The sequence below is a fragment of the Poecilia formosa genome, unplaced genomic scaffold (genome assembly GCF_000485575.1).
Source record: "Poecilia formosa unplaced genomic scaffold, Poecilia_formosa-5.1.2 Scaffold43, whole genome shotgun sequence".
In the NCBI taxonomy this organism is placed as follows: domain Eukaryota; kingdom Metazoa; phylum Chordata; class Actinopteri; order Cyprinodontiformes; family Poeciliidae; genus Poecilia; species Poecilia formosa.
In genome coordinates, this window is record NW_006799982.1 from 1 (window position 1) to 24,353 (window position 24,353).

The 24,353-nt window shown below is 39.2% G+C and overlaps 1 protein-coding gene across 3 annotated transcripts in view; it reads left to right on the top strand.

Annotated features, from left to right (window-relative positions):
- Positions 1-1,818: 1,818 nt before the first annotated feature.
- Positions 1,819-24,353, top strand: part of septin9b (septin 9b) — a 77,362-nt gene continuing 54,827 nt past the window's right edge. The window contains exon 1 of one of the 3 annotated variants that reach the window (XM_007551542.2): positions 1,819-2,029. In XM_007551542.2, coding sequence (XP_007551604.1) covers positions 2,008-2,029 — 22 coding nt within the window. In that variant the 5' untranslated portion in view covers positions 1,819-2,007. Of the gene's footprint in view, positions 2,030-13,200; positions 13,372-17,159; positions 17,251-24,353 lie in introns of those variants that run through there. The other 2 variants (XM_007551539.2, XM_007551541.2) reach the window with 2 other exon arrangements.

Sequence of the window (24,353 nt, forward strand, 5' to 3'; positions counted from 1 at the left end):
TCACCTTAACAGCTCTTGTAAAGAAGAACCATATATACTGTGTGATTCAAAATTTTTTGAAAACAAGAGTAGTAAAAAAGAGTCCGTCAAAATACAGTTTAAACAAATTTCAATTTCAACCAGAAGAGGGCAGCATTTCACAGTTATTTCACAGCAACACATTCATTCATAAAATCAGACACTGTGGAACGCGCTGCACAATCGACATGTCTATAAATGTGAGATTTCACTTTGAAAATTGTGGATCCCACATGGCAAAAATGTGAAAAATGTCTTAAAATGAATCCATCTTTAATTCAGCAGCATAAACTCACTGGAAATTGTAAATAATCTGCCCTAGGAGGATTCAGTAAGGGAGAGAAGAAATATATGTTTAAAACAAACAAACAAACAAACAAACAAACAACACATTCTTTAAACTAACCATCTTAATTTTGATTTAGCAGTAGATTCCACCTTCCTTAGGAAATGTAAAAATGTACCCAAATTAAAAGTGTAAGTGGGAAGTTTTCTCAACCCAACCAGGAACAACTGGAACCATGTGCTATCATATCATGGGACACAGATTAAGCTTTACAATAAAACACTCCAAGTAAGTTTGGTTTGAAATTAGGCAAAATATGTGGAAAAGCCCCTCATGCCTGTTGGGAATAATGGAGGATGTGTGGTGCTGTGGGCCTGTTTGTTCTGCACACTTTGTCAGATTACATAGCATCATGAACTATTTGAAATACCAGGTTTTAGAATAAATTAAAGAATGCTTCTCTAAAAACTGGAAATATTTTTTTGTTATTGTTTTTTTTTTTTAAATCCAGATTGTCAAACCAAATCAGCACAGAAATGATTAATTAGGCATAAAAGTAATCCTCTTCCGTGGCCATCTCACCCCATAGATCTAAATCATGTGGGAACACCATGGGACGAGCTCTTTCAGGACCAGTAAGGAAGGAAAAACTCTCCAGTTAGGTTTAAAGCTTTTGTAAAGCCCCATACCTTCTCTGTTTATGAAGTTTGATTGACCAATGTAAGCAACTCTCGACTGTACTTCATGTTCTGCATTAAAAAATCACAATATCTATGAAAAATAAAACAAAATGCATATATTTTTGCAATGTGTGAGTTACGAGTTTGTGATTTTTATGGTTTTATATTATATGTATGCCGTATACATTATTTTTTGTTGTGTTTGCCTTAATAATTGAAAATGGAAATGTACCAATTGCTAAATCTGGTGCAGATGTCGATGCTACCTTTTGTGAGATCAGTGTACATAGTCCTATGTCAATAAAGTCAGATTCAAAGAAAGACTGCAAAAGAGAAGACAATAAAAAGGAATAATCAAAGATCATTCTCTCTGTGTATCTTCTGAACTGTCTAGTAGGGAAAATGTTGGTGTTCAAAGCATTAAAAGTGGTAGAATATCTGGAGAGTCAGTTATTCTAATAAAACACGTTATTGCCAAAGAGAAGATATATTCCACCACAAAAATTGATATATATTTTTTGAAAAGTTAGACTTTTCTACAATGTTCAGAGTTCATCCGTAATGAGAGATGAATGTATTTTACCAAACGTGTCAATAAATGTGACACACACTATAGCAGGTTTATAATTCAGCATGTATGTACAGGGGTGACCATGGAAGCAGCTCCGCACCAGAGCTGTGTCCGACTGCGATCCGTGCGTAAAAGCGCGTCAGCTGCGCTGTGCCCCCCCCCCTCTCTCCCTCTCCTCCCCGTCATGCGCTCTGATTTCCTTTCATCGCGGCCCCAAAACGGTCAGCTTCACTCTGAAGTACGCGTCATATTTACATCTGCGTTTGCCTGCAGTGGAAGGACGTCATTACGCACTCGGATCAGCTGAGCCAGAACAGAGAAGTATAACAGTGAAGTCCTCCTGGCTTTTGGGTTGAAGGAACCGGAGGAAAGGGACAGTCCAAAGTTTTCCTCTGGAGACAAAGACGCTGCTTTTTCCTCAGACGACTACGAGAAGTTAACTCACCGGAAGCATGAAGAAGACCGCCAATCCAGGTACAAATATTATCAGAAACAAATTTCATCTCGGGACTTAGTGATAACATATATGGATGTCATGCAGAAAGTCATTAATTACGTGCCTTCATGTATTTATGTTGATTGTTAATTGGTGTATATTGGTACAGGAATGATTATGTCTCAATTTGTTTTTAATCTTCTGGTCATATAGAGCAGATCTGATATAAGATTGGATAAAATGCATTGTAAATAATACTCCAATTTAAATGTGTTTTTAATCTAAATTAAATAAGTAAAATCATGATGAGAACTCATAATGTGCAATGTATATGTACAAATTACTGCTGATGCTCTTCTTAACCTTTATTTTTTTCTTCTCTTGAGCTGTTCTGTTTTTTTGGCTCCAACTTGTCACACTCTTTTAGACGTAATCACCTCTGTTGTTTTGGGCTAATTTGTTATACAGATGAGTGTATGTCCCTCAGGAAACCCCTTCTTGGTCTCTTGGCTTCTGCGGTCTTATGTGCCATCCTGAGTGTCATCATCACCATCATCACCATCATCATCATCATCCATCCTTTTCTTCCTGACCTTCTGTTTGAACGCATCGACTCCTCCGGGCTGCGCTCTCTGTCTTGAGTCATGATGCGTGCCTGTGTGTCCGTTTGGCTTCGCTTTTTAAATGTCTGATTTCTCATAATATCAGGTTGCATGGATATTATTTGAGAGGCATTGTAAGAGTTCAGGAGTCGGAAGTGCCTTGGAAAAGCATTCATGAGCCATAAAGATTTCCTCATTTTGACACATTACAACCGGAGGCGTCCATATGTTGTTGCATCATGTGTAGTGTGACAAAAGGATTCATGGTTTTCATTTTTCCGAGAAAAATGCTGCTCCAATTTTCACCCAAAAAAAAGTCATAATGTGAGAAAAATGACCAAGTCTTTATTGTTTCTTATTCAATTTATTTAACAAACAAATCAATCTAAAATAAATGCTAACTTAGACTATCGTCCCACCGTCCTTTACTTTTGAGTTGGTCTCATTCTTATGGCTTTGGAAATAAAACTCTGTTCATCGTGACGTAATTTCACCAGGCAGACAGGATTCAGCCACAGAGAGGAAATATAAGGAAACTGAATCTAATTCAGCTTTTTAAGTATTATAACAGTGCTGGATCTCTTCAGCAGACCAGGAATCAGACAGAATAAATAAATCAAATGAAATAAATGTGTTTGTTTGGAAAGCACAAAAATATTCACGTGATGTGAGAATAAATCCTTGCAGGCTCAACAGACCTTTTCACCCAGCAGCTCTATTTCTGGTTCTGGGGACATGCAAACACATAAATGTGGGTCACACAGACAAAATGTTGCACTTAGGCTTTCTAATTCTACACACTAATCCTAGCAATAAGCTAAAATAGGCTTCAGCATGTAGTCAAGATTATCCCCCCCAAAAACTGTCTTCTCATGACAAACTTTGGATTTTACAGCAGGAGTTCCAACCCTCGACAGGCCATTTGAAAACACAAAAATCTATGTTTTTGGTATATTCGTAAACATTAAGAAGATTAAAATCCCACAACTTGTTTGTTTGTTGAATGCTGCTCTGGATAAAAAGACACATTTCCAGTATTAAAACCCTTCCACCGCTAATAACAAAGCAACAAAAGACTAATTTTAATTTCCAAATGAGGTAAGTTCAAACCAACAGAAAGGGTGTCCATTGTCCTAAAGCAATGCAGTTCTGGTGAGTAAATGAACCTGATGATGATGCAATTTCATATTTCTCAAATCATTTCCCTAATGTTAGAGCTTGGATATTTTCCCATTTTTGGGAAAATAAGTTTGGTAGTAAAGGTGGCATGCTGGTCAATAACTTGCAGTTTCTGTCTCCGGGGTGTTTCACTGCCATGACACAGCATCACCATACAAACACTCTCACAGAGTCTGACTCTGAGATTTATTTTTTTCTCACTCTTGAGTTGTTAGCTATGCGGGTGGTCTGACTGCCACGTCACATCTGATGCATGATGAGAGCAGGTTTCTGTCTTGATGTTTGGCATGAGTTTCCCCCAGAAAACTGCCCACATCTACACACGTTTCCAGCAGGATGGGAATCTTGTCTCACTGGATAAAGCAAGCGTTTGAACTGAGAGGCCGCTTTGCTTTTTGATCTATCCTTTGTGGAGGAGAAAGCATAAGACCTGGCAACCACAGGCTGCATTTCAGAAACATTGTCCATGCAGCATTATGACCTCAAGGTGTCACGTTATAGGTCAAGCTGGTGAATTTCATGGCTGAACTGAGAAAGAACTCAATTTGAAGTTGTTGCTTTTTTTTAATGATTGAACTGGCTTACCCCGAGAAAAAGATTTGATCAGTGTGGAGTTTACAGATGTAAAAAGTTGGATTGAATTTGAAATAAAAGCAACGGTAAATCAGTTCTGAATTTGAAAAAAAGAAAAACAAACAAACAAAAGCAAAACAATCAACGTTCATTTATTCACCAAACGGTAAAAGTTTGGGTAACTCGCCCAAAACTGGCAATGAGACAACACGTTGTTTCAGTGGCATCCTGAAAATACGGGTTAATCTCTGTTTGAAATGTCATAAATCTGTCCAAAAACTACCAGGACCATCTCAAAGTGGAGGAAGTCTCATTTTTACCTTTTACCTCTAATAATTATTTGCTGTTTTTATGCAGCAAAGTCCACAGGGACCCGGAGCCTGTTGGACTTAATGAACTGGATGCGCCCATGTTCTCGTGCAGCTTCATGTGTGACCCTTGAGTAAAGAGCATGAGCAGGCAGACCCAGGGGAGTAAATGCACTCTTACTTTCCTGCCTTTATTCCCTTTTTTCTTCCTACGCATGAAAGATTTCAGTGAGCTGTGCTGTATATTTTCTTGGATGGATTTTCTTCTTTTTTTTTTCTGAAGCAGGCTTGTCCTCAGCTGGAACAGGGTTCTCTGGTGCTGCTTGTTCTTATTAGTCTGAGCTTAAATTTATTTTTTCTCAATTTAGCATTGTTTTTTTTTTTTAAGATCCTATAATTCCTTATTTTAGTTTGGACTAAACATTTTAGAGTGGTGAAAGAATAACAGCCACGACTGAGCCTGCTTATATACAGTGTCTTGCAAAAGTGTTCAGTGTTCAGCCCAGCCTCACAGTAGCTGCATTTGCATTACAAATGTGTGCAAAACTTCGTCAATATTCTGCTAATGTCGAAAAAACACAATTTCATAATTGTGGTGCTAATTAACAAACACAATTAAAATCATACATGAGTGTTCACACGATGTCATCGAGAAATATGCCACACAGTGGTCCTTCACCTACTTCCTGTTTTCCTCTTCGTGGTTTGCGCCAGTGGCAACATTCGGTTGTTGTTGATTGTGAGACTCGGGATATGAAAGAAATTTTTTTTTCATTGCAGTTTTGCAAAACAAACCAGCAGAAAACCTCATATTTTAAATCTGATGTAGCTCTATTTGCACAGCGACATGAAATATTGTTAATAGCATTCTGTTTGAAAGGTCTGTTTCTGAGTCATTTGGCATTAAGTGCTACGATGACCAATATACTCCAACTTACTTTGAAGAACGTCTTGGGACAGTATCAAAAACTTTGTATAAATGCATCAAACCTTGTAACCGCAGTCTGAGGCTCATCATTCATCCTCCCACTAAACCTCACCATCGCGTCCTCAAGAGAACGAGCAGATGAGGGGAGTCAATACTGCTCTTTATTTCTGCTTAACAATGCCTCTTCAGTGATAGCTAAGCTGGATTCCCTTATGTCTGAGTCACACTCTGGCCCGGCCTGCCAGTGCATTCTCTACAACCCCCTGTGATAATGAAACTGTCGTTCATTGACTATTTTTTTTTTTTTTATCACCTTAGTGCCGAGCGGCCCGGCTCGCTGCATAATATGACCCTTATCTCCCCAAAGACTCCGTGCTTAAGTATGAAACCACTTTTTATCAGTCTTAGGTGCTAAGAAGAAAAGCTGACTGTTGGCCCCGCGGAGCTGCATTAGAACCCAACTACTTAGCTAAAGTTTTTCTCTCAGTTGACTTTCTGCTCTGAGATAAGCTAATAGCCTAATGCGCTCCCTCCCATCACTGGGTGAAACGACATATGGTTTCTGTTCTGTCTCTCGGGGTTGTGTCTCCCGGTTATCTGTCCTCACAGCTGTGATTGCGTTCTGAGTAAGCGTGGCTCAGGGCTCTGAAACGCTGACCCATACCTCTGTAAAGCACGCTCCAACAAAGGAGACCTCTCTCCCCGCTGATGAGCTGTCTCATATACCCCCCCTGCATTTGTGTGTGCACATCCACGCATGTGAGCATGACATCATCCTGCCACTGTGTAAGAGTTCGGTTATAAATAGAGGCGGCCGTTGATGACGTTTTAAGCTCAACAAAGTCCCCTGTGAACAACAGGGGCGAACACGAGCCATGCCACTGCTGCTTATCGTGATGAGCAGCAAGTCGGCTGTGAATGATTTGGCCTCATGTTCGTTTAGGAAACACCTGATGTTGGAGCAGATGCCATCGGAAACGCATAAGGTCACTGTAATTAGAGCGTCACTGCGATAACAAGCTTGATATCAAATGTAGGGCAAGCAGTAGCGTTTGTGTTCTTATCTTATTTGGTGCTGCTGCAAATGAAACCTTTGAGGTGTTTGATACATTTGTATCAAGAAAATCGGAGATGGTTCAGGAAGTCTTGTAAGTCGCAAGGTGGGCCACCACGGATGGGATTAGTTTGTCCAAAATGTTCGCCCGATGTGCTCCTGAAATGGTTGTTGAACCATTTTATGTCTGTGGCAAGCAGCTTCATCCTTCTGAAAGAGGCCTCAGGCATCAGTGTATATCATTTTTATGAAAGGGTTCAACACTTTCCCACAGCAGAAGAATACAACCCATATCTGACTTTTAAATGGCAGCCTGAATGGCCCATTTGCGATGGTTTCACCCCAGAAAATACACAAAACCCACCAGCGATGTATTTTGTTTTCGAAGTATCTGCAGTCTGAACAGTCGTGTCGCACTTTATCCGACTTTTAAGTCATCGAAGTGACACATGCATCAAGACTTTGCGACCAGAAGAACCAGATACTGTAAATTTGGATGTAAATGATGATGCTGAAAATTATAATTCTGAAAAAATTTGGAGAAAAATCCTAGTCTCTCCTCCTGCATGAGCGTGTAGCGACAGCGGACAGTCACGTGCATCGCGTTCGTTCACTTTGCAGCAATCCCTCACACTGAGCGTGCACGTAGTGGGATGTCACGCTTTTTGTGAGAGAAATTAAAAACACAACTAAGATTTTTATATTAAACTCAAACGGATGAAATGTAGACAAAAGAGAGACGCAATAAATTTTCATGTGGTTTGGCATCACTGTCCTGGAAATTACAGCTTTGGCCTCAGTGGTGAGAGCTTTTTCTGAGTGCTTATTAGGTCCCTTGTCTTTCAGTTCCACTGGAATAGAGAGATCTCGCTAGTAATGCGAGACGGAACAGTTTATTTAAAAACAAGTAATGTTTTACTGCTGCACAAAACAAGACTGGAGCCGATCCGCACAGAGTGCTTTGTCACTGAATTGTGAGGAGACTGAGGAGTTCTTTTGTGGGACGTGCCATTGGAGTAACAGTGGGTACTTGCGAGACCACTAAGAAATGAGATTAAATTTGTTTTTGCAATAAAAAGTAACTTTGTAGATGAGAAGAACACATGCAGTCACGGATAAATGAGGTGGAGTGGGAAGAAGAGAGAGCGGTGGAGACCAGAGCGTGAAAGGAGCCGACTCTGCTTCATTGTGGCAACTCTTGTTGGTCAAAAGTTCAAACTCGTTTCAAGATTTTACAACAGGTGGGGCTGCTTGTGTTGTAGAAATCTAGCTCTATAATTCACATTTAGCTTTGGTAGAAGAATTCAAAGTTTAAATGCTCGTCTAGTAATATTATCATTCATTTTTACACTGTACCGGCTAAAACGATCGAGTTTTGAGTTGTAGGTTTTTCTAAGGTCAATGCTTTTTCTCTTTCAGTGTAAACACTCCTCGAGTCACCATTGTCAGTAAGTAATCACACCATTATGCTTTGTAATCCTTCCCCCTCAATTAGATGGGCAGGATTTTGGTTTTAGTTTGGGTTGGCTTTGGCTTTAGCCCAGAAGGAAGGGAAATAACTCTAAACCTCCGCATGGCCCGTCCTTGGTAAGACGCTGGATCCACTTCGCCCTCGGTCCTCACAATGATGTGTTAATGTGTTAATGGGGGATTAACACATTAATCCCCCATTAACAGAAATGAATAGCTTAGATTTGCTGAAGTGAGGTTCTGTGAAATTACTTCCAGCAAATAGTTCCCTTACCTGTTGTAAAACGATATAATGTAGTGGTGAGGAAACGTAGAGAAACTTTAAGAGCAGTGAAAACCTAACAGGCAGTTTTAGATATTTTAAACAACTTTACCTGAAAATGTTAACGTCCACGTAATGCAGCGCGGTGCAGACGTTTGCGATAGACCACTGTTTGTCACAGTCTTCAGTTTTCCTTCAGGCGGATGGAAAAAGTTAAAGGGTAATGCTGCCCAGGGTGAGAGTCAATGATTATGAGTTTGCCATAATGCTTCGTGGCCCTGCAGCTGGAAGTGCTGAGAAGCAGTGGAAGAGCGGAGCCAGTAATCCACTCTGCTGTTCGCTCTACCCGCTGCAGCTTGGCACGGTTCTTTGAGGTGGAGGATTCAAACCAGACAGTTATTGATGATGTGAGGCAGTACTGGATGATTGCCGTTTAGAGCTGAAACATCAAGAACTGTGGCAGGTTGAATTTCAGGTTGAACTGCTGCAGAAAAAAAATACAAAATACTTTGCCTTTTTAGCAAAATACAGTGGAAGTTGAAGTATAAAATTTCATAAAATAGACACATGGAAGGAGAAGTAACTTGAACCTGCAGGTGACCTAAAGGACTTTTGTAAATCCTAAAGTACACGAACCTCCATTTCAGAACTGATTTAGTGATACTAGCAAATAAAACTGCAGTATTCTCATGTACAATTTTAAAAACTCTTTAATAAGGTAATGAAACAGCCTTTTAACGTAAAATAAATAACATTCTCCCATGAACACACAGGGAGAATGATTACGGTTTTTAATGCTAACTGTGCCAATTGCTAATATAAGACAGTGAAGACAGATTATAATGTGAACTTCTCAAAGGTTTTGTCCTTGCTTTAAATTATTAAAACCCTTTTCACAGCAACTACTCTCTCACATGACTGGATGTTGCTAATATATGTATTGATCACTGCTCTTAACATTTGCCGGTTGTAGTTCTTAAAAAGAAATTGTAATTGGCTAAATTATTGTCGTCGCTGTTCAAAAATTGGAGATCCGAAATTGGACACAAATCTCTTGTCGGTGCATAATTTGTAGAGATCGTTAGGCGTATTACACAAACCTGATTATTGTTACATCAACACATCTTGCATGTCTTTGTGTAGACGATCTTAGAGGCCATTCCCGTTACTGCTCTCAGGGCTGCTAAAATGATTCTGAACAGTAACTCTGCATGATGAATTTCTTATGCAATATCCACAGAATCCACTTATTTATCAGCTGCAACAAGAAACCTCTTATTTCCTGAAAGACATCTAAAACCTTTTTAGGATATCCCATCTTATTGAGGCTGCTGCCAGTCGTCTTTCACGTCTAATGGTTACCTTATGCTGAGAAGGAAATAGCCAGCAGTGTTACCACAGTGAGGCAGGAAAAGACAGACACACAGACTGCACTACCAGCACTTTTACTGCCTCTGACAGCCTAAATGACCCGAGAATGGGATTTAAATAAGAGAGGAGCCTGTGTGAGTTATTGCTTGAATGAATGAGGTTTTTTGTAAGCTGGAAAAGCACGTTGTTTCCTGCGCGCAGGCACTGTGTAAGCACTGTGTCACGTGCTGCCAGTCCTACGAATCCCCACGATTTGTTTTTCCAATTGTGGACAGATTTTGTTTGAACACGCATCGATCACTTTGTAATAACTTCTGTCTGAAGTTTTGACTTAAACTATTATCGTCATTGAGACATCTATTATAGAATTTATGATCATTTTGCGAGCCTCTATAAAGGTCATTCTTTAATTGTAGGTTTGCTATTTATTTTTTGGTCTGCTTTAAACTTATTCAAAGGTACTTATTCATAGCATTCATAGGCTAGCATAGCAAGCCTCAGCCTAGCTAGTTCACTTTGTTTGCACCTTGTTACTTTTTCCTAAATAAATCCTTTATTCTCTAACAAATCCTCTTCTAAATCCACCACCAACACTGCGTCTCGTATAAAGTTATCTATTATTCTGCTACGCTGAGAGAACGTTATTGGTGAGGGATCCGTTAGCTCAGCAACATCTGTCACAGCTAACCGTAACCACCGACGCTAACAGAAGTCAGTAGCGAAGACGAGAACAGGTGGTGTCATGCTGACAGGTTATTTTATGTCAGCGAAGAAAATAGCCCAGAGACGGTGGCTAGAAAACAGGCTTGCGCTGACTTTCTTTGTTTTGCAAGATCCATCTTGCAGGCAGGACCAAAGCACAAGGAGTTGGTGTCTAACTTCATTGGTCAGCCAGACCAATACGTACAAAGAAATAAAATGTTGGGACTGTCGGCCCAAATAGCACGTCTGCCCATCGGGAAAAATGTCCAGTATGCCAGATGGCCAGTTTGTCTCAATTATTTGTGACCCAAATTGAAACTCAGAATATTTAGGTCTCCTTTTGTAAAGACTGTAGACCCAGTTTGGTTTTTTATAGTCAAAAAGACTGGTTTGAATGGTTTACCATGACCTATTCCACATAAAGCATAGTTTGTGACCTACAAATTGCAAAGTTGCAATTTGGAGGCCATTGTGGTTTCACTACTCTTGTTTAAGAACTTCTCCATATTGTCCTTTATTTTTGTTAATTGCAACAAAGGGAGAAGACAGAATTATTCCACTTTTACCACATAACGCCGTCTGACAATAGTGTAGCATGTCCGTTTTAGAGGTTGATAGGTTGTAACTCCTTAGGAAAAACAAATAAAACAAGGTGAACACACGTTTAAGACGTTAATTTGCTGTGTCACTGTCTGTTCTCTTGTTCCCATAGTTCCTTGAACGCCTTGGGCTGAAAGTTCAAAGCTCTATAAACAACCTAACAGGTCAAATAAGTATTACAAAAAAAAGTCTTTCCACTGATAAAATCTTAAGAGCTGATATCTGTAATCTTGGATAAACAGTGTGGCTTAACACCTGCCCGTGGCTCTTGATAGTGTGAGTTGGATTGGTTTTGTTTTTTATTGTACTTATTCCAGTCTTTGTTTTATTGTTTTATTCCTGATTTTTATTGTTTTTCCTTTCTATTTTATTTTTGTCTGTTGGCACTGATTTAGTGCTTTGCTGCGCTTTGGTTAAACTAATTGAGTTTTTAAAATGTGCTTTACAATGGAGCTGTACAGCTTTGCAGTTTTTAACTTTGTAGAGCTCAAATAGCCACTTGGGAATAATTTGATTCCCACCTTGTGTGAAAGATCTCTAACTAACTGATTTCTATGAAGCTCAAAGCAAAAGGGCTTTCAGTCATTCATCTTCCATTTGTAACAGCAGGTAATAGCACAAGCTTCTCCTAATCGCTATCTGAGCAGAAATGTCACTTTCAGCTTGCCTGCTTTCTGACAGGCAAGCAGAGCAGAAATCAAGGATTGTTCCAAACATAGTTTCACACCTTCATGCTCTGAGCTTTGCATAAATTAAATCTTTCTTGGTTGGCCAGTAAAGCTTCATTACGACTCGTACTGTACTTTATGAAAGTCCTGGTCACAAGGACGTTGAGATGTAAGAGATGTAAAAACAGGAGGTAATGCTGAAGTTGTGTGGCTTGGACTTATATTAACCCTTTTCCAACTGGATCCCTGAGCCATTAAACAGCAATTCAAAAGGATATTACAAAAGTGAAAACTTTCACTGTTACCCCGCAGCTTTAAATCCATAAACCTTTCAGTCTGCGAGGATTAGAATGATCCTGCTTTCATTGGAATACCGGATAAGAAATCATCTTGGTAGAAAAGAGCGAAACATGAAAATTAAATGTAAAATCTTCAGGGTTGTTGTTTTTGAAACACTTTTGCTGTCTGTCCATAGAAAATTGATGCTGGAATGCAATTTACAAAATCATCGCATCTTCATACACCGTTGCTACACGAGAAAGGGAGAAGGGAGTATTAGCATTAGTGTGTGTGGTCCACTTTTAAACCTGCCTTTCAGTGATGGGTGATGTGAAGAGCTGCGTTTTCTCTGCACATGCCTCAGGTTGTGTGTGCCGAGTGCTGAAGCTGCAGGAAGGGACTCCCGTGTTACGGACAGCATCTTCCTCTCATCCTCTGTGAGTGTGATTGCGAGGAACCCGGAGGAAGATGAGTGCTGCGTGTCTCGCTGATGAAGTCATCTTTCTGTGGTTTGCTGCAGCACGTCACCCTGTTGTCCCCTCCTACTGTCTTGTGCGTGCAGCAAGGATTTTTAAATATCTGCTGCTATGTTTGGATGAAAGACTTAAGGGAAACTCTGCGTCTGTGTGTGCTTAGTTAGGAATGCTGTTGAGTAGTATTTATACAGATGTATGCATAGACCAAGTGAGTGTTTGCAGCGCGGTGTGAATGTCTGTCTTTTGATAATTGCTTGTGTCAAAACTTTGAGCTATCCTCAAACTTGCTTGAGAAATAGTTGCAGGTGGCTTTCATGAAGTTACCAGCAGGGATATTTCAATAAAATTTAACTATGAGTTCTTTCTTCTTCTTCTTTTTTAAATGTAGCTGCACACAAATGTTGTTTTAAAAGGGGTGCGGGTTGGAGTACCCCCCGCTGTTTTTTTATTCTTTTTCTGCCGATTCGAAGGTCAGAACTTTGACGTGGCAGAAAATGTAATGGTTTTGATTCAATGTTGCATGACTCTGTTTTTGTGTTTATTGACGTAAAGCACTCTGAAATGCCTTGCTGCTGAAATGTGCTATACAAATAAAATTTGATTTGATTTGATTTTGATTTGAAAAGTCCCAACTAAATCAATGGACAATCCTGTAGAATGGTTTTGAATCGATGTTTCAAAGTTTTCTTTGACATAAGGCCACTAGGCGTATTTTCACATCTGCTGGCATGGATGCTTCAAGCCGTCACCTTATCCTCTGTTCTTTCCCATCATGCATCTCTTTCTGCCACTCCACCATGCATTCCCGCTGTTCTCGTTTTGTCTCTTATCCTTCCTCACGCTGTTCGTTCTCCATCATTGTGCAGCGCTCCCCTGCAGGCAACTCTTTAGCGTTGGCTGGCATGCTGGTGAGTCCTTTGTCCAACCATTATGTAACTAAATTTAGCTAGTGTGTGTCACGTGCTCTGCCACAGGTCATGCTCTGAAGTGACAGCTTACATTAATGCTCACCCCAAGGCACACCATCCCCTCCTGGTCAATGTGGGAGACATTTTTTTTTTTTTTCTCCGTTTTGGTTCAGCATGGGGGTTGAGTTTGTTTCGCATGAGGGAACAAGCACACGTGTCCGTCTGCGCCTTATGAGCATCTGCCTCATCGAGTGGAAACGTAAACTGTGTTTGGTATTTGTGGATCTAAGGTAGGGTAAATAGGAGGCTGAGTGTGTGCGTGTGTGTGCGTGTGTGCGTGTGTGTGTGTGTAGGATAAACTCTGATATGAGTGAAATCAGCTTGGATACCTCTATCCTTTCAGCTTGTATCTACCTCTCTGTGCCATTGTGTTGTGTGTGTGTGTGTGTGTGTGTGTGTGTGTGTGTGTGTGTGTGTGTGTGAGAGAGAGTTTTTCTGAGGCTCAGCTATAACAGGGCAGTAGGTTGCAGGTTGCAGTGACTAAAGGTGTTGAAAGTTTTAAGCGAGGAGGGCATGCAGAGTTTACATTTTCTGAATCAGACGACATGAAACCACAGGAACACGTAACCAGTTTACTTATTAGAGCCACAACCTTATAACACCTGGGGAGGCTGCAGGATTTTAAAGTGAGGCTATTTTAAAAGGTTATTAAAAGTTAATATTTCACTTGTGGTAACTCTCTTGGCATCTGTAATTCGTGTAAATCCAGATTAGTCGTCATGAAGGCTGCAGCTGAAGTGGAGCGAAAGAAAAGCAGATTTCAATGAATTAGAATCTCCAATCTAAAAAAGAGTACTGTGTTATTTGTGGCGTTTGCGTTGGAAAGTTACTTTCAGAGAAGCTCATTTCTATTTTAATTTGCATCAATTTTTATGCCAATAAAAACCTTTAAAGAATAAATTTATTTTTCAATACACTGAAATAAAAACGATGTTGCGAACACAAATAGGGCAAATGTTAAAATATCAACTCCAAATCTTTTGTGTTCATAAAACCATTGATTATAGTTACTCCACTTTCACACAGTTGCAAATGTCCAATTTCCAAATGTCACCCTCAAGTCTTATTGTATACCACACACTACATGAACTGCATAATTTACATAATCCAAAAAAATTCAAATAAAATCACTTTTATCATTATCAGTAAAAAGTAATTGTTCGAATTTTTAAACCAAGTAGATGTTTATTTATTTAAATCAATAGACTTCCTGATAGTTCCATGTATTATTGTGCTACTGTGACCTGCGCTAAGCAGGTACCACTATACGCGTTTGTATGACATTAGTTATGAACTGAATGGATGAATGAGTGAATCAGCAGTTCATTTTATGCACAAAAACACATGAAAGCGTGTCTTCCTGTGTGCTATGCAAATGAGAGTGAGTCATCTAATACATGCACTGATGCTGTGTGCTTCATGTTTGTTCTTTTAAACTCAGTGATTAGCTGCTGCCCTATATGTCTAGAAAATTATCACAGGGCAGAAAAAGCCACTGGCCAAAAGAGACGCGTCTATTTTTAAAAGTGCGCACACGTCACCCTGTAAACCTCCCGCTTTCCTGCGACGTACTCAGCAGCAAAATACTTTTTCTTCTGTTGTTTGGTTATAAGCATAGCAACATCACAGACTAAATTTAGCTTAAGCTAATTTATAGGAAACTGCTGAAGTTTCTTTCATAGCTATAGTGAGAATGCATAAATATACAACCGAAATTCAACCATATCAGCTCGTGAATTAACTGGGCTTCTTTCAAGTAGACGTGGCGCTAATAGCTTTAAAACAATCTTATCTTAATAGTCAAGTTTATTTGCATAGCACATTTCAGCAACAAGATGGATCAAAGTGCTAAAGCATAAGAGCTCTCGGTAATGCCTATCAATTTAACACTGCATTAATCTCTGAGGGTTTCTAAAAAGCCAAATTAGTCTTTGTAAGTGAGGAAGCAGCAGTTGTTTTTTCAGCCAGCTGACGGTGTGCAGCCTCTGGTGGGGGAGTGACTGCTACTGCTGCTGCTGCTGCTGCTGCACACAGACAAATATTTGGTTCCCTCAGCTCTTTCTCGGGCATCTTATTTAAATCACTTTTAACCATATAGGAGACGTATGAGGGAATATGTTTGTGGCTTTGAAGGCATACCTTCGTAAAACCTTGGTGTACCATGATAGCCTGCCCACAGCCACTTGAGTTGAAATGCAGTATGCAGTATAGGATAATTAACAGTTTGCAATGTCCAGAAAACTGTGCAACCAATGCACAAGTAAGACATTATACAGCATAGAGGGTTCCAGGGTTGGGCTACAGTCTTGATTTCAGCAGTAGGACCTGCCAGCCGTACTATGCTTATTTATCTTAGACGTGGTGCTCAGAATATGGACAGAAAGGTTCTGCTTTGGCAGGGGAAAAACTTAGATTATTTGATGTCCATAAATATTTTGAGGTCTGTTCCATTCTGTGACTGTGTGAGTCTGTTTATTTTGCTCAAAGTGATTTGGTAGCTAATTGTAAATCTTGAGGTCGGGGTGTTGAGAGGGACTGTTCTTTGCAAGAAAGAGGAAGAGGAAGTCAGCAAGTTGTTTTTCTTGGACGATCGCTTGACCCGACAGAAAGATTTGTGTGTCTGCGTGTGTCTGTTTGCGTCTGGGCATTGTCTCTTTGACTTTCTTGTCAAGAAGCTCACCAAGTGGTCCTTGACCTTGTAGGAGCAGCATGAGGGGAGTTGGGTGTGATGTGTGTTTGTGTTCTCACTCTTTGAAGTTTTCCACAACTTAACATGTTCCAAGCAGAAATATCAGTATACATTACCAATATTTTATGCGACAAACGAACACAAAGGAGAGGAATTGGCTTTTTTTTTTTTTTTTTGTCATTTTAAACTCCAACTCAGATTTACTGAATATAACCATGCATCCTTTTTTTTCCCTTCAGATCTCAACTATGCACATTTATTTAGTCTTGGTTTTTCACATAAAATTCCAATAAAACAAATTGACGTGTGCCATTGTGACTTGACAAAATGTGAAAAAGTAGGGCTACTTTTGCAAGGCACTGAAAATGTGTGAGTTTGAGTCAAAGGTTGAAGAAGCTCTCTCTCTCTCTCATCATTTAGTTATACACTTAAGTCGAATCTTTAAGCACTGAGCTGAGAGTGAGTGATAGGAGTGAGTGATCCTATTATTAGAGCGCTATGAAGCAGTCTTCTTGAGATGCACTTGATGCATGAGACTCTCGCACTTCAGACTCTCGGACTGAAGTGCTTATAGCCGCTGCGTGTAGAGAGTTCTCTCTCTTGTCCATTTCAGCAGACTCGCTGTGTTTGAAATGTAGCCTTCATGTGGGTTTGTGGATCCTTTTAATAAAGTCATTGCATCAATTACAACATAGCACTGGAGTGTGCTGTCTGTTTTGTCTCTGACCAAAGGAGCTATTAAAAAAAATAAATTCTTCACTGTCAGCACGGCAGCAGAGGCAAAAGGGGAGAAGAAGAGTAGCTTGGGTATAGAAGGAACTAGAAAAAAAAAATGAGAGAGTGACTCCATACGATTCACACATGGTGGCGGATGTCTGTTCTGTTCACTTGTTTTATTCTGACAGGCTGAAAACATTAAAAGTTGGAGGACATGAGAGCAACAGAGACAGACGGAGGAAAGGGGAGGAGGGGAGAGGGTGGAAAGACGGGGACAGAATGACTAAGTCGGGAGAAAGGGGAAGTCTTCTTGCAAAAAGAAAAGAGGGAGGGGAGGAAGGAGAGAAAAAGCGAGAGGTTACATGTGGCTATCTGAGGTAGCCGTTAAGTTATGGACCGAGACAGAATAGCTGGTAAGTTTTGACTCTTTCTATACTTCTTTTGCTCTTTTACAGCAGAGGAGGAAACTTCTCAGACATATGAAAGCTTAGCTCTAGATACCTCCCTTTTTGTGATTTTTTTTTTCTCGTTATTTTGTGGTGAGACAGCTGTTCTGAGACGTGTGTGTGTGTGTGTGTGTGTGTGTGTGTGTGTCAGTTTCTCCTTCTCTCTCTGTATGTGATTCAGTGGGCAGCCGTAGCTACTGTGGGCTAGCTTTGAAATCACCCAGAATATTTCTGAACAGATACAGTGAGCTAACCTCATGTGATGTGCTGTCAGAGTTAACTTCCCAAAATGACAAGTCCTAATCTCCCCGGGCTGAAGTGGCACTTTGATTGTCAGCCTTGAAATCACAGATGACCCCCCACACACACACACACAGCTGGAGTCCACAGACAGATACACAGAATCAAATCTTTATTGCATAATCACAAGCTTGGACATTTAAGATGAGGGGGACGATGACTTCACTTGTCAGATTACTTCTGGTCAGCCTCAGTTATTTTATGTTACGTAGGAGTGGAGTGACGCTCATGTGTCCTTGTATATACGGTGGAGATTTTAAACCAGCTCAAAACTCCTGAGTTAGAGAGCGTCAGACTTTACCTGAAGAACTGCATTTGCTATTTTTTTTGTCACTCGCAGCACAAATCGTGTGTTGCTTTTCTTAGGTTTAGGGTGGAGGTCAGACTTTGGTGAGACGTTCCTCAGCTTTCTGCCCCTGCTGTCTGAGTGCTACTGTAGAGTTTAAATGAAACTTAATGGTGTGCATCAGGGCGAACCGTAGGCAAACGGTTCCTGGTGTTTGTAGAGGCCGTTGGAGTCCTTTCTGGTTTGAGAAAATGATACAACACGTGTGTTCATGTGTACTTTTAGGGAATTCCCATTCGGTATTTGATTTAGCATTAACCAGATCGACTGTTTGTACAATGAGGCTTGGCTTCATTCTGACTTTTACTTGACTGCCAGTGAGAACTCTGGGACTACTGCTGGGTGACTTTGTCCCAAGCCTCTGCAGACACTTTTATTTCCACTGGGTGGCACTGTTGCAGTGTTGTAATCCTCTCTCACGCAGGCCCTTATCTATATGTTCGATGGAATTTCCATGTGCATGATTTCCATTCTGCAGACAGAGAGAGATATTTTTGTTTATGGGATGGGGAGGAATGCAGTAGGCTGACACTCTGATAGGAGATGAAGGTGGAGAACTGAATTATGGAGCTTTATTTATTTATTTTTTTCCTCCATCAGAAAACACAGTAGTTAGGCATTGTTTCGCCTCTTGTTGCTTTTTATTTGCGGAAGCTACACTCGGTCAAGGTTTCTTCCTGGTTTTTCGGGCTGAGCTGTGGACTTCTGTTTGAGCCTGTTGTCTTGGCAACAGCCGCAGAAGAAGCCCCATTTCATCTGGAGTTTTCCAGACAGAAGAACTAAGACCGTGTGGTATAAATGGGTTATTATACGCCTTTATTGAGCATGTGGCTGTGCCTCTGCCATCCAAAGTCTCAGTTTCCTTTTGTAATCTGTTGAAGATGAATTTAATGCATTCAATACGACGAATGCTCTGACACATGTGGGGTCACATGTGGCCAGCACATTGACTTGTTGAATCTGCTCATTGACAGTGCGGAAGATAAAAAAGATGAGAGATATTTGTTGTTTGAAGTCGGGCCAACAAAACAGGAACTTATTGACGAGAGCAATTACAGTATTTGCGTGGTCTGTTGAACATAAGTGAGGGAATGATTCAGCCCAGGATTCAGTGTTAGATCTAAAATTAGATTGGTTATTATTTTCAAAACAAATTAATACATTCCAGTGGAGGAAATAAGTTAGTCCAAACCAGCTCACATCTGTTTGGAGACATGGCATGAGGCGGTGTTTGCACCAAGACACTGAAATGTTTGATTACTCTCTGCTCAAGTTCACTTAGAATAAAAACAGATAATTTATTACCAGCAATTTTCTAGACCTGCCATGGATTTTCGACGGGGTTTAGGCCTGAACTTTGACTGGGACATTTGAAAACACATGGACAGGCTTTGATCTAAGCCCTTCATGTAGTGATTTTGGTGTGTCTGGGTTTGGGGATATGTCTATGTCAGTGTATTTAGGATGTTTGCATGTTTTCCCATGTTTAACAGCCATTTCTCCCATCTCCTTAGTTCAACTTCAGTTACTTGTTTTCCCTCACAGCTGCACCCAGTTTATAATCAACCACTAGCTTCATCTTCTGCAATCGACTGTCATACATAAATATGTCCCAGTCAGTCAGATCTACTTGTTAGCATCCTGTATGCCACCAGGCTGTTTCCCTCTGTCTCTCGTGTTTTGTAGGATTTTAGTTTTCCTTATTTTCATCTCCCAGCGTCCTTCAGGCATTTGTGCCCTGCAATTTGTGACCATTCCAGCCGCAGTTGTTTGCTTAGGTTGCAGCTCAGTATCAAGTTTGGCGTAGCTGTGGCTCAGTGGGAAATATAATCAATTTCTAATTGGAAAATGTTGGCTCAAATCAAAAATCCTCTCCTGCCAGAAGACCCTGTCCTTGCAGGAGAATTAACCTCGAGTTTTCTCCTAATCTTTGTTGGTGTAGAGAAGTTTGTAAGTGAGCGAGGCTTGTGTTTTTTTTTTTAAGATATTTTCAGAAAATTATATTTTTAGTAAGAAATTAATAAGAATGTCTTAGCAAAAAAGTGAGTAAAAAACTGGATTTCAAGATTAGTCCAGCCTCTGTTTCTTCTTAACTTTGACTAGCTTATTTATCCCTGATGATAAAAAGTCTCCCCACAGCATGATACTTCCACCGTGTTTTACCAAACATTTAAAAATTACATACATTGACTAATTATGTGAATTATGAAGGGAATTAGTTGCACTATATTATATTTGGAGGCATCAGAGTAAAAAAAAAAAAATCTGAATACAAAATATATGAAACACATCTAATATTTTTATTTGATCAATTAATATGCAATGGTCTATCCCAATAAATTACGCAGATGATTTTAATTGTGCTGTAACAAAATGTAACATTTTTAAAGGGTTTTCACATGTCATATTTTTTTAAATGCAACCAGAGATTTATTTTATTTTATTTTATTTTATTTTATTTTTTTTGCAACAAATGCCTTTTCATTCACATTAAGGGTGATATAAAGATTGAAGCACAGATATTGGAGAGACAGTCTCTTGGCTTACGGATCGTTATGGTGAAGCTCAGATGGTTTTTGGGTCAGCACTTTGCCTGGAACTGATTCTGCAAAGCCAGCAGTGAAACCTGAAGAGAATGTGGTGGGATTTAAATAACCATTTATTAAATCTGCAGACAGATGGGAGGAAAATCACTCAGCATGCTGGGATATTAAAAGCAAAGAAAATCTTCACATAAAATAATAATAATAATAATAATAAAATAAAGAAAATGTAAAACTCATTTCACTTATTAAGGTTCTGCTAACTGAAAATGACTTTTCAGATCAATATAGATTAGAAAAAAGTGGAAGTAAATTGAACAGAAACACATAATGGGGGAAAGACTAAAACCCAAAGTGAAAATAAAACCAAATACAACTTCACAGAGATCATTTCTGTTAGATCTGATGCGCCGTAGCCGCCCTGGGCCTCAGGTCCTCACACCTTAAAGTGTTCGCCCTCCTAACCCCACCCACACTGATAAACACACATGAACCTGAAGTCAGAGGAAATTAAGGAAATCACTCAGCTCTCCATGTTCCATAAATGAAGTGTACAGGATATCCTCAATGAGTAAACGCCCTGTAGTTCTCCTCCTACTGCCCTCCTCGTATCTCTCTTCACATTGTTCCTCTGATCATTATTCAGTCCTGATAGGGAACCGGTAAAACAGCCAGTGCAGCGAGTGACGGAAGCTGACAGGGGAAGCTCCACCTACAGGCATCCTGCCAGGGAGAGCTACTGACAGGTGATGTTGGAAACAAAGATTGGTCCAGAGGAGGCAGAAACAACTCATAAAGGTGCTCTTATGGTCAGTTTTACATAAAAAGGAACAAAGGAATAAGAGACAAAGTTTTTCTTAGCATTTTATAAGACAGTCAGGTGCTTGTAAAGTCCTTGGATAGGTCTTAGACTTGTTTGGTATGGAAGTGCCTGTAATTCTGTAATATTTTTTACTTTTAAGGTAAAATTAAAAGAAAAATAGTTATCAGAAGTTATTGCTTCATTGATGATTGCATTTCAAAACCAGTTTTGCAGTCTTGTACAAGCAATCTGAAAGGAATATTTGGATCTGCAAGAGCTACAAAAGCAAAATAATGTGTCTTTTTTTTATTGGAATTAACATTAAAATACAATTTATTAAAGAACTGTTGAAGCCTTCATGGACACTGACGCTCCTGTCACAACTGGTTTTAATTTTTAAATTTTAAATAGTCAGTATTTGCTCGTAATAATGCTAATGGAAATAATGGTTTGGATCAAAGTCAAACGTCAGCCGTCATGTAGCATTGTTGGTCCAAATGGATTTCACTGATATCTGTTTAAATAAATCTTTTAGGATACACTTACATTTAGCTGAGTGTTACATGTAACTGCCTTTTCAATCTTAACCTCTTGGTTGAATATGTCAAATAAAATTTTAATGGTAGCCACTAGTTGGGAACAGAGGTAATGTTGGGATGTAAACTGAGCCACTTTGTTGTATTTTGCTTAAATTATGAATAAAATATAGACTGAATGCAATATATTATCGCAAGAACCTCTTAAAAACTGTCAGAATCGCATTAAGCACTAACTTATGTTTTCTGTTTTTTCAGAATAAGATATGTTGCCGTTATTAAAAGTAGCACTAAAATGCAACAAAAGAGTCCATTTTATGGGTGAAACGTTAAAAATGCAAACAAAGTGAAAAAATAAAAATAAAAATTCTGTTTTTTTACTTTTTTCCCATTGATCCCAGAGAGTTACTCATTCTGATATACTCCAGTGCGTTTACACAATACCTGTTTTTATAGGAATCTTGAGCAGAAATATTTTAATAGTAATTTCATGAAAGAGCTGCTGTAGATTGGAGGTAAAAAAAAAAACAAAAAAAAACTTTGAAAACACTTTGTTTCTTAATGTTTCTGGGTAAAAAAAATAAAGTAACCTTTAAATGAATCCAAAGACCTTTTTGTTTACTGGGCTATTTCAAGGGAACAGACACACAAACACGCCCGTTTCCAGTCACAGTTAAGAAACCACACATGTGTACAGGCTCACATTAAAGTACAGTTACTCACAGAGTAAATGCGCGCGCACACACACACAAACAGGAACAAACGCCTCAGAGGCTGTTTTAGCTCACTACAACAGAGACTTGTGGTATGGAAGCATATGTTTTACAGAAAGTTGCACTGCCTTTTGAAAATAAAAGCGCTCCCCTCTGGTGCATTCTTATACGCATATATAATCAAACACAAAGCACAACATATGGTAGGCATCACAGGCATAACAGTTCTGTTCATTTAAGTATAAAGTGTGCAGCAAAAACCCACCAAAATTAAATTATTTGGATTCAATCTGCATGTCCGTCATATATGTAAAGATTACACATTATGAAAATAAGAGGGGTCAATTAATCTAACCTGCAATGCACTATATAATGGGTGACTAAAGCAACTTCTAATTTGAAAATAACTACAAATCTGTTGCATAGTTTTTGTTTTGCAAAGCTTAGAAATTTGACAGTGACACCTGCTGGCCAGACAGAAACAACTGCTCAGATCATTTCGGTGCTTAGTGGTTCATCAGATTTTTGTTTTGGCTCAGTTGAGCTCAGATCAGTTTATTTAAAATCAAATGACAACATCGAATCATCTCTGTGCACCTGACATAATACTGGTCTAATTCAGATTTAGTTGCATTCAATCAGCCACATTCACATCAATCCAACACCAGAGTTTAATTTGATTTCAATCAAATTCATTTCCAAAGAAACACATAAAATCTTTTTATTTTATTTTATGAAAGCTGCATATTTTCTTGAGTCTTCACTCTTTATGCGATCCCAGTTGAATAAAAGAGAGTAGCAACTCTATTTTAAGATAAATGAATCTCCATCAGAACATCTGTCTGCTTCGTTTGGCTGAAGGTTCAAGAGGCACAGACTATCTTGCTGTATTTGCACCTTCTGACAACATACATTTCATAAATGCTTTTAAAAATTTATATATTTTTAAAATCAATATCGTATGTGTAAGAACTCGATGTTCTGACATTAGACTTATTTCTTTGGCAGGAGAAAAGGATGGACATCAGCTAGAAAGATTCATTTTTGAAGATGTAATTCAAAAACCGTAAAATACGTAAAGGTCTTTGGATTGGGTAACAAGGACGGGGAGCGTGAAATAAGAAACAGGCCTGAAGTGGAAGAATCCAGCACCGAATACAATACAAATCAAGAGTTTAAATACATGAGATGAGGGTGGATAGTGACAAAAGAACAAGATGAACTAATCAGAAGAAATGTGGCGCATCTGGGGAAAAGCTAGGAAACTGACAGAGAAGATTAATTAACACAGAAAGAGCTGAACTTAGACTCAAAGAAGAAGAAACATGAAAAATATATAAGAAAATATGTTCAAATGTACAAATAAGGAGCACAAGAGTCCTCTGTGTTCTGGTTGGAGGAGATGCACACTTAGACCACACAAGCAAAGATTTATGGTTCTCTGCAGTTTACGTCTGAAATGGATTATTTACGATGTCCCAAAGCTAAAGTAATAAATGACACAACGTCATGTCTTTCAGTTTTATCCTCTTCTAGAGGATTCACTGCCATTTTGCACAATTTTATTTCAGCATTGCTCTTACAGCAAAAGAGAGTCTTGAAAGGCTCTGTGCTTAGGGGTTTACATTATTCCTAATGTTTCATATTGTTGAAGCTGTTGCTGGTCAGGAACATTAAACCATTATTATACTGACAAGATTATTTTAGCTCCATATTTTGTACTTTACTTTTCATTTTTGCAAGCCAGAGAATTTTTTTTTTCTTTAGAATAAAAGAACCAACCTAAGGCTCTCTCTGTGAGAAATGTGTTTTTTTTTTTGTCTGTTTTGG